The sequence below is a fragment of the Odocoileus virginianus genome, unplaced genomic scaffold (genome assembly GCF_023699985.2).
Source record: "Odocoileus virginianus isolate 20LAN1187 ecotype Illinois unplaced genomic scaffold, Ovbor_1.2 Unplaced_Contig_29, whole genome shotgun sequence".
Lineage (NCBI taxonomy): Eukaryota > Metazoa > Chordata > Mammalia > Artiodactyla > Cervidae > Odocoileus > Odocoileus virginianus.
The window spans coordinates 340,429-356,011 of NW_027224346.1; the positions used below are offsets into that span (position 1 = coordinate 340,429).

Genomic DNA, 15,583 nt, shown 5'->3' on the forward strand with positions numbered 1-15,583 from the left:
AGGGGGGAGATGAGCACATCACCTACTAGAAGAGATGCAGTACTTACAGTGATTGGAGACTGAAACCAGTGACTAGAAAGATGGTTCCTGAGATCAGATCTGTTACAAGATACTCTTTTTATTGGTTATTTCTAGGTATTCCTTATTTGTTTCACTTCTACATTGCCCTTATTTTTAGCTATAGGTTTTAATTCTGAGATAACTCTTCAGTTTTCAATTAGGCATTTAGGAAAATGAAATCCAAACTCTGATTTTATTAGCAAGATGTAGTGGGCATTCTCATGACAACGAGTTATATAGCCTTTCCATCTAGAGTTTGAGTGGCCAAAGGAACTTAAAATAATTTTCCCCGAATATACTTTTTTGAATAGTTGATTTTCTTTCTTGTACTTTTTAAACAGAAGACTTGTTTTTGTATTTAATTCAAAATGTACAAGTATGTACATTAAAATAAAAGAGTTAACCTCCATCTAACCCCCAAGGTGACCACTGTTGAGTTGGGAATATGTCTTTATAAGACTTGTTCCTCATATCTACTAACACATGTAGCTTTAAAGGAGAATTTATATCATGGTATGTAGTGTGTTTTTTTTCACATAAGATCGAGGACCTTTTGCTTTGTTGGCACCTGTAATTTTACCACATTTATGAACAACTGTGTGATATAGATATGTTCTTTAACCGTTTCTTCCTTATTGGAAATATCTTGGAAATACCAATTTTCTATTACAAATAGTACAGCGGTGAACATGCTTGCACCAGTGGTTTCAACCCATGGTGATGTTTTCCCCCAGAAGACATTTGTCAGTATTTGGAGACAGTTTCGGTTGTCATGCTTAGATGGGGGCGGGGGTGCTACTGGTGTCTACTGGGTAGAGGCCAGAGATGTTGTTCACCATCCTGCGATGCACAGATTGGCTTCCACACCAAAGAACTAGTCTGACCCAAAGTGCCAATGCTGCCAGAGGGTGAGAAACACCACTCTTAGCCCACGTGTGAGACTTCATCTGTAGGAGATGTTACAAGAAGTAGAATTCTTGGGTCAAAAGATAATAAGCAGTTCAGCAGATTGTTCTGTACTCCGCACCACGCCAGAGGTGTGCGTATCCCAGACACCCATCCTCTTGCCAGTACTGAATCGCATCCGTGCAGGTCTGGAAGAGAACACCACCTTGTTTTAAGGACCAGTGAGATTGAACATCACTGCATGTTTAGTGGCCATTTCTTTTTTTTTTTATATAGAACTGCTGCCATTTCTTTGGGGTCCACTCCTATCACTGTTTATTGTGGACTTTTCCTTGATCAGGAAGGCAAAGTGTAGAAAGACCCCAGCAAGAGGAAACCGAAGAGTGAAATCCCACCTGTGATGGATGGTGGTCACACTGCGTGAATGGAGTCAGGAGCCCCCAACTTGTGGGATTCCAGCTCCAGTCTTTTTGGCTTGTGTTCCAGGCTCCCTTGTTCTTTGAGTGGAAGAAAGCCTTTTGTTTAAACCCAGGCTCCTGCATGTGAGATGACTGACCTGTAGCACTGAAAAGGAAAATTAAGCAGGTGCAGCTTGGCCAGAATAAAGAGATGCCCCCGCATGAGCAGAGAGAGGGGAATATTCTTGGACTTAACATTGGTCTCATCCATGGTGACGGCTTATCAAGACTTGGTTTTGAGGAAAGTGCGTCACCCACTCTGCCCAGAAGTGCGGTGACTGTATAGGTGGTGATGACAGACTGTTGTGAACACATGCTTACAGCTCGTTTCCCTCTCCCCTTGTGCCCACCCTAAGAATTGATGTCCATCGGAAGGAGAACGCAGGTGCCGCCGAGAAGTCCATTACTATCCTCTCTACCCCTGAGGGCACCTCTGCAGCTTGTAAGTCTATTCTGGAGATTATGCATAAAGAAGCTCAAGATATAAAATTGTGAGTAAAGAGGATTACCCGGTGGGGAGGTTGATATTTATGCGGTCCTGTTTTTGGGATTCTTTGACATAATTTTTGGAAATTGCCAGCAGACAAAGGGAAATGCTGTCCCGAAGAGCGACAGAGGGTCAGCAGTGTTGTTTTTGTGGTTATAGAGCATAAGCCTTTTAAACGCTTCATTTTCATTCATGTTTGGCTGTGTTGCGAGTGGTGTTAATGGGAAAAGTCCAGCTGTATAAAGAAGGCAGTTGGGCTCACAGGAAGCTCACCTAAGGTCCAAGAAGCATCCCTGGGATTTACCTAAAGCAGGGACCCCAAACCCTCACTCCTGTGCTTGGAGCTCGAAGGAGCTCGGCCTGTCTGCCAGCCCCCACTGCAGGAGCAGGAGAACGGAGCTGGGAAGGCCCCAGTCTTGTGCCGTGGGAAGCTGGCTGTTGATTCGGGTGCTTCAGGTTGAAACTCTAAATCTCTTGTGCATGGGAGCCGTGAGCAGAGGCTGGGCTGTCTGCTGCCTGTAGCACCTAGCATGGTGGTGTGCTGAAAGGGGGCTCCAGAGTAAGACGCGGGTCCTAGTCTGGGGACCTAATGACCGGCATTTAATTTGGAGGGACCTTTGAAGTACATTACCTATATTTTAATTAGAAGGTATTATATGTTGCTTTATTATAAGATTAAAATTACTTTTTAGTATAGAGAAAAGTGAAGAAAAAGCCCACCACTTAGATGACCCCAATGACATGTTAACACAGTGCTATGTACATGACTTGGAAAGTCAGAAAGGTACAAAATGAAAAGTGAAAATCCCCTCTCTTATACTCTTCCCTCCAAAGTGTAACCCTGTTGAGTTTCTTGTTTCCGTCTGTAAATCGTGCATTTTATCTCCAGGGGTGTATTTAAACATTATTCTAAAACCGTGCTGTTTCATGTTGTAGGTGGTGTTCTGGTATTGGGGGTTTCAGCATGTGGGTTTGAGTAAGGTGTTTTCAAAGAGCTAACTAGAATCCATTATTGGAAGGCATTCCCTGAGATGAATAAAAGAAAACTTTTAAAAATTAACTCCTATCCAAATACTTGTCAGTGTTTTTTCATCCCCCTCTCTTCATGCGTTGCTAGAATGTGGGCTGATGGTCAGCAAGCTTTACAGTGTACTTGGCAGAATGCTTCCCCTACGGAAGGCAGGAAGTCAATGTTTAATGAATGAATATTGTCCTTTTACCCTAGAATAGGTATACTTACTCTGATTGGTGGCCCTTTTATTTTATTTTCCTTTACAGCACAGAAGAGATTCCTTTGAAGATTTTAGCCCATAATAATTTTGTAGGACGTCTGATTGGTAAGGAAGGACGGAATCTTAAAAAAATTGAGCAGGACACTGACACTAAAATCACAATATCTCCGTAAGTGCTGCCTTGCTTTCTTTAGAATTAGAAAACTTTCAAAGATACCGTTTCCAAGCTGTAGGTTATCTATTAAGTGGATCACAACTCTTGGAGCTGGCCTGTACCACCCTGCTTATACCTCACCTCTCAAACCCATTTCTCTCCTGCCTGCTGTCTGTTTGCAGCCCACAGTGAAAGCATTCTCTGTTCCCACTACAGAGGCAGGACACACTAGTACTTGCCGTGTGTGTTTCCTCCCTGAAGTCTTGCTGGGGTTTTCTGGCATCTGCTCTGAAAGCTGGAGTGTATAACCCTGCGTATTATCCACCGCTGTGTAACAGCTTATCCCAACATTGGCCACTAAAGACAAGGGGAAACGTTTATTGCTCACCTGGTTTCTGTGGAGCAGGAATCCAGGGGCATGACCGGGTAGTCCTGGTTTGGGGGGGTCTCCTGGCAACTCTTAGAATGTGGCCTCGGCTCCTCACCTCAGCTCAGCTCCACAGGGCTGTGTGGGGGCGTCTTCAAGTCATAGCAGCTCTCTTCCCTCACAGTGAACAACCCAAGAGACAAGAATGAAGCAGCTGTGTCTTTTGTAACATAGTCTCAGAAGTCGCTCTCTCTACCATTTTTTTCTACTGTTGTTGACGCAAGTCAGCTTCAGGCAGTGTGGGAGGGTTGGTCACTGGGGAGTGGGGATCATGGAGGCTAGTCCCCATGCCTGCAGTCCATGATGCTCTGAAATTACGGGGAAGGCCTTTCTCTTCTGAGGGTGACTTTTATTTCCTTCAGGGCACGCTAAAAAGTTGAGGGGGAAAGAGACTGACGAACTCATGAAGAATAGTTGAGAAAGACTGGGGCAGTATCTTCATGGAGCAAGGAGTGTTTGTAGAAGTGGGAGTGGAAAGGAAGTGGGAGAGTCCCGCTTGGTGGGAAAGGAAAAACCGCAAAACAGTAAAAAGAACGAGTGATCCTACCCTCTCGAATTTTATGCTCAGAAAGGGGAAGGTTTTAAGAGGGAAAAAAATACATCATAAAGGCTGTTCTGGAAGCAGCTATTTTAAAAACTGTAATAGAAAATGCTCTTCAGGGGAGAATCGGTTGAGCCTGAAGAGGAGACATACACTTGTGTACGGGGCCTGAGACGAAGCCTCTTCACTGTGTGGATGTTTATATTTTAACAAGGATAGGAAGAAGTTAAGGGATAACATCCCATTCATCTGGCTCATGTTTAGCTTGAGACACTTTGCTAGTAGTGAAAATGAGAGTTTTAACCCTAAGAATATGAAAGGAAACTGTCGCAGTATTCTGTGTCCTTTCCATCCATTTCCTGAGCCTTGTTTCCATGGTTAAGTACCTCCCATGGCTTTCGCTTCAAGGCTGTTGAATGGCTGAGACTTAGATGGTGTCAGTGTCATCTGAATGGATTTTAACGCTTCTACAGGAGCTGAGACGAGCAGGGGCTTTCTGAATATTGCTGTTACATCTTAGCTTTTTAGTTGTCTAAATGGTCATCGAGGGACTATTTTTAAAATTCAGTCAAAATGGATGGATTTGTGTTATTTCCTCAAGCGCACGTCAATCTAAATTCTAAAATTAGCAACAAAAATAAGCTTAGACATATGAATTCTGGGTGCCATTTTGGGATATTTTCTTGCTTATCCCTTGCTTGGTGATCCAAAAAATGCAGTTGCCTGACAAGGCCAAATTACACCCCAAATTGGTCAGGGCAGACTAGAAAAGCACTTATTAAAGGTTATATTCATCTGGTTCTTGGGCTCCACTAAAACTATAGGTTCCTCTGGATCATTTTCTTTACATTTCACTGTTGTGAAAAAAAGCTCACCTTAAGTGGTCAAGAAGTATAATTTGTTTAAAACATGGACTTAATTGAACTGTGTACACCCAGAGATACTTGCTGAGAAGGTGGGAGGGGCAGGATTTTCTATTCTCCTGCAGTTTACAATTCTTGTATTCACAACTTTTGGGGCTTACTCATTTTTCATGATGTCTAACCACCTCCTTTTACACATTGCCAGCCTCCACAGTTGGGTTTGAATTGCCAGTTGTGGTTGAACTATTATTAACTGTCTCCCTCCTATAATTTCCAGTCTTTTTCTTGCCTCTGTTTCAATCCGCAGATTGCAGGAGCTGACACTGTACAATCCAGAGCGCACCATTACGGTGAAAGGCAATGTGGAAACCTGCGCCAGAGCGGAGGAAGAGATAATGAAGAAAATCAGGGAGTCTTATGAAAACGATATTGCTTCCATGAATGTTAGTTTTGATATGAAGGAAATGTCTTTGTTTTGATGAACAGTTCAAAGATGTTTTCAATTGCCTTAACATTGATTTCTTTAATGGCGTCATTGTTAGATGTGGTTTCTAATTGACTTTGAGCATCACGGTCGGTGAGTGCCCTGGGATAATTGGGCAGACACAAACTTGGACTTCAGGCTCGGCCCTCTTTTGTGATTTTAGCTAACTTTGTGCCTTAGCTTCCTTACCTGTGAGGTAAGGTTAATACCGCCCTAAAAGAGGCTGATCTTTCCCATACAGTGTGAATTTGAGGGAGATTATAGTATTATAGGAATGTGGGCTTTAGGAGTGTGTGAACTGGTTTGAATCTTAGCTCAGCCACTTATTAGCTGTAGCTTTATTCTCATGGACGACTTACTTGGTCTCTCTGAGCACAGTTTCCTCATCTGTAAAATAGGGCTATTGCCTACATTGCATGCTTATTAGGATTATAATAGATACAGTGCATATATAAAAAACTACTGTTATGAAGATAAATTAAAAACCCGGTTACTCATAAACCTTAGCGATAAAAGAATTTCCAGTGACAAAACAAATCTGTGTAGTGCAGGTAAGGCAATTAAAGTGCATTGCTGACGTGCCGTAACGGATGGAATGGTATGGAAAATGTAGCATTTCAAAAGTCCATCTTGAATTTTCAAGTAAATGATTGGGGGAAAAAAAGTTCATCAGCTGGGCCTGCCATCTGAAACATTACACTTGAAAGAAGGGAAAGTGTAAAAATGATACTGCCGTTGTGAGAAGTGCCTTAAATGCTCATCATTTTACCCCATGACTGCCTCCCTACCTTCACATGATCACTGCTCATCCAAGTGTTTCAGGGTCACTTGGGAGTAAATCCAAACCCACACAGGCCTTGAAAAAAAAATGCTTGAGGATGCTCAAGTCTGAACTCTGTAGTCTTCACCTTATTTTCTCAACCCTTGGCAAATGAAACCAAAACCAAATCCCATTTCTGGCTCCTGGATCCATTCCAAAGATCGGTTTATTTGAAGGGACTTGAGAATGGAACCTGATTCCCAAAGAGCTTGATTTTGTTTTAGGTCTGTAGATTCATGACCACCAAGTTTTTTTCATGGAGTAAAGATCTCTTAATATCTGTTATCTGTTCTGCTTTTCAATGAACGTATCTTGTTTGCTTGCTTCTTCAATTCATGCAAGATACTCAGTCTCTCTTTACTGCGTGCCCGGAGAGTACAGATAACCTGTATGTCTGAGCTCTGAGAGCTGCTCGTAAAGGCAAGGAAGGCTGTGTCCCCTGCTTTGAGAAACCCAGTGTGCCTTCAGATCAAAGGGAGGAGGACAGCACATGGAGTTTAAAATAGCAAGAATTATGTACAGACATAACCTGTAACCCGAAGTATAATCACATGGAACATCTGCTCTGTTTCAAGATTTAACTCACAAAATGCTTTTTTTCTTTACTTGACAAGAGGTCACAATCTGGATATTATCACGTATAAATGCTCACTTGTACTTGATCTTGTAGCTGTAAAATAAAGGGACCTTTTTTTACCATTGCAGCTTCAAGCACATCTAATTCCTGGATTAAATCTGAACGCCTTGGGTCTGTTCCCACCCACGTCTGGGATGCCACCTCCCACCCCAGGGCCCCCATCAGCCATGACTCCTCCTTACCCGCAGTTTGAGGTAAGACGGTGTGCCCTGCCTTTCCTTCTGGTTGAGGGGGGTGACGTCAAGGGACACAGTCAGACTTTGTTGCCCTCAAGTGATGTGACATTAAATGCTAATTGGGGAAAATCTTAAGGTAAAACCCGACCCCTGTGTGACCATTTGTCAGTTTGGATCTGGCACAGGCTTTCCAGTTCTTGTCACTAGGACCTTCTTCTTTTTGTAGACATACATGCGTTATTTCTTTTGAAGTTCTTGGGTGGCAGGGTTGTCAACATGCGTTTTCAAATATCAAAAGAAAAATTTGAGACTCTGGGGAGGGGGATAGAGGTTTCTTACTTTAAATGTAAAGGAGAGGATTTTGAATAGGCTTCCTTCATCCTGAACTTCACCTGAAAGGTCAGTAAAGACCAGACACGTTTTCCATTTTGAATGTTGTGCTTTATTAAGTGGTGAGCTCAGATAGTCTTGCCCACAAATCTGCTGTGTGTGTGTGTGTGTGTGTGCAGACATTAAACAGCTTTTATTTGTTTTGTAAACAGGTGTGTCATTAAGAAATAATCATGTTGTTAAGAAATTGTAATTTTTATATTTGCTTTTTAAGAGTAGCATTTTCCCTGAGGTTAGAAATAGGCCAGTGATAGTATGAAAATAAATGCAGCCTAGCAGACACTGTATACAAGAATTTTTTTTGAAAGAAGTTCTCAGTTCAGTTGCATTATCAATGATAATTGAAGACAATCATGTGAAATAAAATTAACGTTCTAGGATCTTCCTTCTTGAATTAGTTTTTCTATCTCTTTCTTCCTATTTGACTCTCTTATGACATAAAGTTGTGAGCGGTACCTGCTACACCAAACTGAGGGAAGTGTTTAGGGAAAAGGGGGTTCTGCTCTGTCAGTGCTTAGAGCACTTGTAGAATAAAAAGCCACAGGAGTTCTGCGAAGAACACGGGTTATGAGATTGGTCATATCTTATCCCTGTAAGAATGCGAATTGCCTTTGCCTGTCCTTGAAGCCACCCGGCTGCTGGGTGTAGCTTTTGCTCTGGTCTTGTAGCGTGTGTGTTTCTGCCACTGCTGTTGGCGACATTTGCATCTTCCCCTGCAGCTCACCTGCCACTTCAAACCTCTTTGGGGCCTAGAAACCATGTAACAAAGCTCCTTAATCTAAAGATAGGTATTGGAATTTCATAGGTGTGAATAGACTTGATTCTAAAGCTTTGTGGGGCTTCCCAGGTTGAACTAGTGGTAAAGAACCCACCTGCCAAAGCAGAAGACTTAAAAAACACAGGTTCGATCCCTGGGTCCGGAAGGTCCCATGGAGGAGGGCATGGCAGCCCACCCCAGTGTTCTTGCCTGGGAAATCCCATGGACAGAAGAGCCTGGCGTGGTGCTGCGCAGGGTCGGACACGACAGAAACAACTTGGCACGCACACCCACAGCTTTGTACCACAGCTGAGAGCGATGTGGAGCGGCTCGTGTGTTGACAGCTTGGTGCTATAGGGGATGGGTGGAAAGGAAGCAAGCCCTGGAGGGAGACCCCGGGCCCCACCGTCTCTCTGACGTTGTAGGCCAGTCTCCTCCTTGCTCTAGGTTTCTCATCCACATGGTGAAAAAACTGAGCTAGACGAGTTATCTCTAAGAACTATTCTTCCCAACAGTTTTAATTTTTACAGAATTTGAAACTGTTTCTTACAAATTGAAGGTGTGCAGCAACCTGCATTGAGCAAATCTGTTGGTAACATGTTTCCAAAAGCATTATTTTTAATCAGGTATGTACAGTTTGACATAATGCTGTTGTACATTTAACAGGCAACAGTGTAGTAGAAACATAACTTATATGCACTGGGAAACAAAAAAATTTGTGCAATTTTTTATTGATTTATTCTGATACTCCATCTAATGCAGTGGTCTGACACTGAACCTGCAGTGTCTCTGGGGTGTGCCTGTATTTAAAAACTGGGTTAGGGAATTAAAGGTCGGGAGGTGTTTGCTCTCGGCACTGACAACACTCCTCCATTACTGTTTCGTAGATGTTCTCACCGAGAAGTCAGGTTACTAACAAAGATAGTCTCTTTATCCTTGATGCCTGTAGGTTAGTAGCAAATCTCTGTTTTTACTTTATACATTGCCTGTCAAGGAGTAGGTATTGATGACTAAATGGTTCAAAGACTGACTCTGTTTTTATGCACTGCTTCCTCTTTGAGAATTGTTTCATTTTTCTGCTCATGTTTTCTCACTTTTGCTTTGTAACGTGAAGTAGAACTTGATGCATCTCGTCTTTGGATAAATTCCTCGTCTCTGTTCTGTTCCAGAATTTTGCCCGTCTCTCCCCCTAAAACACACTCTTCTTCCTGCAGCCTGCCAGGCTGATGTTTGCAGTAGAGCCAGAGAGTCAGTTCTTCCAGCAGACAAAAAGTCTCTAGTTCCTGCCTAGCAGCTGGCTCATGCAGTACTTAATTGGCAGACTTCGAGTTTATAAATGACAGGAAATGCTCCTTTCAGAAATGCTGAAACAGTAGGGAAGAGGCAGTTGGCAGCTAGTGAGCAGAGGAGGAGCTGGAATTGGCATCACACACACCACCACCCATAGCTGGATGGTTTGGCAGTTTGCGTTGGGGTTGGCAGAACTTAGCTCAAGAGCTGTTGTCTCCATCATTTTGATAGTGCCTTTGGAGTCTTCCCAAGCCTCTAGAACAACAGTGTAATCTTAAAATTGCTAACTTTCTGCTTATGGAAGAGACAAGAAAGGTGAACACTTTCTTGGGTCTCATCTACTTTGAAGTGGTCTTTAAGAAGCAAAACTGTAATTTGAAAGGGACTGTTAGACCAAATGACTTTCATGGAGTCTTAGTCCTCCTCTTGAGGATGTCTTATAGCGGGTGTGACTCATTTGCTAGTAAACAATTTCAAAGTAAATAACTCATTGCATAATACTATCTCTAAGAGGCCTTGTACTTAGTATATGGAGAAACTTTCTTTGCCTTTTTAAAAAAGACTTGAGTTCAGGTCATGAAGTTGAGTAAACTCGATCCCAGTTCCAGCCAAAATCCATTAAAACACAACAAACAAAACAAAACCCCCCAGGAGTATGTCTTTTTCAAGCCACAGGGTGCTGCTGGCATCCCGCCAGGTTCCTGGAGGCTGGGCTTGTTGGCTGGCATGCTGTGTCCGTGCCTGCGTGGTGTTTTAGGTTCTGTTCCCCACAAAGTAAATACACTTAACCTTGCTGTTTGCTCATTCTTCTATCTCCTCATGATAGATGATTAGGAATTACTCATTGGCAGACTTCACCAGTTAAGCAAACTTTCAGTTGAGCAGCTTTGTTCTTCTGTTATTTCAAGCTATAGCCCAGAGGCTGCCAAGAACTCCAGAGGAAGTGCTGCCAGTAGGCATCTGGCAGAAATCCACTGGGAAGCGGCCCGCGGCCTGAGTATCATCCACCTCTGAGGGTTCAGGGAGAAGGGTTCAGGGTAACGCAGGTGAACATTAACTTCCATGCGAAGAATGTGTAACATGAAAAGGTAAAGCTGATGGATCTTCTCAAAACCACCTCGGAGTCTTAAATTCACAAGTGAAAGAGACTTGTCATAACCCATTGTTATGACTTCTGAACTTTATAAGTAAAAACTATTTGCTTATTTGGGTGTCCTAACCCTGAAAGCATGGCTTACCATACAGAGTCCCATATAAGAGTGGGCTGGTTTAATGACTGTCCGGTAGACAGGAGGTTTATGTGAGGTGCCTTATACTTCTTTTGCTTGAGAAGTAATTTATGGTCAGGGATGTGCTTGTTGGATATGAAACTGGGCAGAGGGATCTGGGTGGCATTCAGAAAGGTCTCCATCAGGCTGCAGACACCTGATGAGTCACCTTCTCATTAAGGTGCTGTCGTCAGGAGCACACACCACAGTCCCTGAGTCTGGGGCACCGCCTCCTGGCATGCGTCCTTCACTGCTAACCCGCCTTGTAGATTTGTTGCTTCTGCTTTCATCCCAGCGTGGAGCATTTTTTGTCTGCAGAGTGATGCTTTCTTCATGACTTTGCCCTTTTCTGCTTGGTCCTTTCAGTCCTGGTCTCTTCATCAGCATTGCTTTCCCAGAGCTTCACTCAGCTTAATCTATGTGTTCATTCATTATCTCCTACCTCACTCCCACCTCCTCAAAGTCAGTGAAACAAAAGCACCTGTAGCCTCTCATCCATCACTGTATGGAAAGATGATTGCTTTGTTCAGCTTTTGAGATGACAGTGGTTATTTATGCCCATGGGTTTTTCTCATAGCTGTGGTGATCAGCGTGTTTCTTCTAGGCTGAGATGCTCAGGCTGTACTGTGAGGCTCTGGGACTTCTGGTCTGATGATCCTGGTACTTTAGGCCGCTAAGAACATTCAGAAGTTGATCTCTGGGGTCAGTCCCAGGAAAACTAGTTTTTACTAAACAAATAGCTTTTCTGTTAAAGATATGGTAAATCATGATGCTAACTTTTTTCTTAGCTTTAATTAATTGCTAAGAAGCATAGAGCCAAATTTGTATAATAGCATTTCTGATTTTATCTTTTCTGTTGAGGTCCCTCTGCTCTTATTTCTTCACTTCCTTTGTCTTTCTAAATCTTCTGTATTTTGTAAGCAGCATAAAGTATTCCTGGAACATGGCCCAGAAAGCAAATAATTACATAGTCATGGAAAAATACAATGGGGCAGATTTTGGCAAGGTACATGATAGATTTAGTCTGATCCTTAGAAAAGTCTTTAAAAAAAAAACAAAACAAGAAAGGTCTTTATTACTGCCAGACCCCTGACTCCTCACCACCCCCTTTAAAAAAAAGTATACTCAGAAGAACATTACATGGATGTTCTTAGCAAGACAAAATAGATCCTGTCTTTACTTTAGAAGGGCTTCCCTTGTGGCTCAGCTGGCAAAGAACCTACCTGCAATGTGGGAGGCTTGGGTTTGATCCCTGGGTTGGGAAGATCCCCTGGAGAAGGGAAAGGCTACCCACTCCAGTGTTTTGGCCTAGAGAATTCCATGGACATCCATTGGGGTCTCAAAAAGTCAGACACGACTGAACAACTTTCACTTTACTTCAGAAAATTGGTTAATATACAAATTTTAATTTAAGGACCGGAATGACAAAATAAATTGGTATTAACATTGAGCACAGTTGATAGGCAATGTCACCATTAATTCAGTTCTGTCCAGTTACTAAGAGAGGCCTTAAATTGTACTTCTGGAATAAATGGGTTGTGTGCTGTGTTCAGGTGTGTCTGACTCTCTGCGACCCCATGGACCATAGCCCGCCAGACTCCTCTGTCCATGGGATTTTCCAGGCAAGAATTCTGGAGTGGGTTGCCATTTCCTTCTCCAAGGGATCTTCCTGACCCAGGGATTGAACCCCGTGTCTTTTGTGTCTCTTGCATTGACAGGTGGATTTTTTTTTTTTAACCACTGTGCCGTCTGGGAAGCCCCTGGAATAAATAGTATATGGTAATTGCATAATGCCCTGGCAGGCTGTGATGTATGGTGCTTTCCAGAGAGAGGCGTTTTTCCTATGTCTCAGAAATACTGAAGGGTGAACTAATTTTATTTTTGTTCTTTACTGATGAATAGCAGTAAAAGTTGATTTGGCCAGGCTGTGCAGAACAGGCCTCTTCCACAAATCTCTACAGGCAGGAGTTTAGTGGGAAGGCAAAACCTTTTCTGGTCTGTGTGTTCTAAGAATGCTTACAGAGCCCCCAGGGAGACTTCATTAGGCTGACATTGTATGAAGACCTGCAGCGTGTTAGAGCGTCCCGGGAAACACAGGGATACCCGGTTGTAAAGAATATAGTGTGTGCACATCTATTTATGCTGATGCTGAAGAAAGAGAATGTCATGATCAGAGAAAAGTACAGCGGCTTTTGTCAAGAATACTTTCTAGAGTTGAATGTTAGGTTAACTTGGATACGAACTAAGGGGGCACGTGGGGCAGGGGTGGTTAACAGAAAAAGGAAGGGGCTTAGAAGAGCCGAGTTCGATTTTTCTGTGTAGGAAACAAGACATGAGGTCTAGAATCACACACTGCTTTAATTTTTTGTTATGTGGGAAAGGCATGTTTTAAACCAAAATGACTTCCCTCTGTCTTGTACACATTTATTGACTGTAAGATAATTAGCATGAGAGTTTAGAAATATAAATTTTAAATGTTCATGCTGCAACCCAGCATTTTTATTACATAAAATCTTATAAGTATTGTGCATGGGCACAAGATTTATGTTAAAAGACCCGACTGTAGTGTTAGACAAATTAGTGAGAAACTGGAAACCATACTTTCTTGAAGTGTTCCCAAAAAGGTCCTCAGATACAACTGTCAGGGAAACATATAGTAATCGGGTTTTTTGGGGGGCAACTTTTCTGTAATGTGTTTTATTCTCATAATCCTTAAAAGTTTCAGTTAAAAGTGTTTTACAAATGCTTTAGATGGATGTATGCAGATGAGACAACAAACCTGTTGATTTCTTTTCCTTGGTCTAGTAGAGCATCTTTCCTTTGTGATTCAATTAAACTTTTTTGGGGGTGGTCAATTTTTTAATTGAGGTATAACTGACATACATTTTCAGGTGATTCAGAGAAAGAAACTGAAGACTTAGCACGCTCTCTGTCCCCACACAGGGCTTACAGGGAGAAAAGGAAGTGGTTATTGACACTCGCAACCTTTGTGTGCTAAGTGGTTGTGTCATTTGGTGGACCAACGTTAAGTGCCACACAATTTGTTGTAAATCTGTAACTCAGCATTCTAAGCTTTAAAGAAATTTTACACAGAAAAGTGGTATTGTTTTAAATGCTAATACTTTCAGGATGAATATGAGAACTTTCCAACCTGTTAGGTAGTCATGTCAACTTGCTGTGGTGATTTTTCCTAAAACTATCCTAATATTCCTAACAGTAGAAGAATGCCCCCATCCCTGTGCCCACACCACAGCCTGATCTATATCCACTAAGCATGGATGTCCTGTCTTTTCCAGCAGCAGTCTGAAACGGAGACCGTCCATCTCTTCATCCCAGCGCTGTCTGTAGGCGCCATCATCGGCAAGCAAGGGCAGCACATCAAACAGCTTTCTCGCTTCGCAGGAGCATCTATTAAGGTACTGTCCTGCCAGCTGTGGCTCTCCGGCTGCTTTAAGGAGAGCACATCACAGAGATGTGAGTCTGTCACTTCCCGTGAACTGAATGTAGCGGTCTGTACTGGGGTTACATAGGGTGTGATGGGAAACTCCGTGTAACAGCACTAGCTTAAACAAGGTAAGCTAAATTCTCTCTCCAGAAAAAGCAGTCTGGGGGTAAGGAGCCCAGCCCTGGAGTGGGGTTCTGCTCCTCCATGACGTTGGAGAGACATTCCTTCTAGCTCATCTTCCCTGGGGGTGACGCTAGTCCCTCCCTCCCAGCCGACGCTACTGTGTGTCCTAACAATGAAGGCTGTAATCCCTGCGTTTTCAGGAATACTGACAGAGTCCTGATACAGTCATAGCTTTCGTCAGGAAAACATCAGTGTGCTGGAGAGTTTGTTTTGGTTATGTCTTATAAATATTCAAATAAATATAGTACCAAAAAACCCACATTGCACTCAAGTGTTCATAACATCTTTATTTATAACTGGGAAAGGGGGACGAAGTCAACTAGCAAATGCATAAACTGGCTTATCTATATAACAAAGATTACTCAGCACTAAAACGGAGGGAGCTGTTGATAAAGACCACACATATTGTGCTAAGAAAAAGAAGACTCAAAAAGCTATATACTGTATGATCCCACTTACGAAAGTTCGGGGAAAAAACAGAACTATGGAAATGGAGGAGAAAAATCAGTGGTTGCCAGGAATTGGAGGAAGGGTTGGAAACGGAGGCAGCATGAGGAAATTTTGAGAGTGCCAGACTATAGATTGTGGTGGTGCTCACAACCACATTTGTCACCAAGTGAGTTTTAGTGTACATAAACTGTACAATTAGAAAGCAAGATACACGGGAAAAGCCTTCATATGCTCTCTCGCAGCAAGAGAGAAATACGTGAACAGAAAATGCAGCCAAAATAAACAAACAGGTAAAGGAAAAGACATTGTAAAAAGACCAAGTGGTGAACTAACATTACTACCCTGTTAGTTTCCTGATTAATGAATTAAAACATGCTCATGCACGAAAAAGAACCTACCAGATACTTTGTTTTTTGAAAAATTGCAGCGAATGTTTTATGAACAAAAACTGAGTATTTGGACACTGGGCTCTTTTTGTCTTTCTTGGAGTTTTGATGATGAGGGCAAACTATTTTTCTTTCCAAAAAGTCTGAAACATGCATAATGTGCAAGGTG

At 42.5% G+C, this 15,583-nt stretch overlaps 1 protein-coding gene across 3 annotated transcripts in view; it reads left to right on the forward strand.

Annotated features, from left to right (window-relative positions):
• IGF2BP3 (insulin like growth factor 2 mRNA binding protein 3) overlaps nucleotides 1–15,583 on the forward strand; it is a 142,418-nt gene that overhangs the window by 118,561 nt on the left and 8,274 nt on the right. For 2 of the 3 annotated variants that reach the window (XM_070464560.1, XM_070464563.1), the window contains exons 7-11: nucleotides 1,781–1,915; nucleotides 3,190–3,312; nucleotides 5,436–5,571; nucleotides 7,138–7,263; nucleotides 14,247–14,366. In XM_070464560.1, the coding sequence (XP_070320661.1) occupies nucleotides 1,781–1,915; nucleotides 3,190–3,312; nucleotides 5,436–5,571; nucleotides 7,138–7,263; nucleotides 14,247–14,366 (640 nt within the window). The remainder of the gene's footprint in view (nucleotides 1–1,780; nucleotides 1,916–3,189; nucleotides 3,313–5,435; nucleotides 5,572–7,137; nucleotides 7,264–14,246; nucleotides 14,367–15,583) is intronic. The other variant, XM_070464561.1, reaches the window with a different exon arrangement.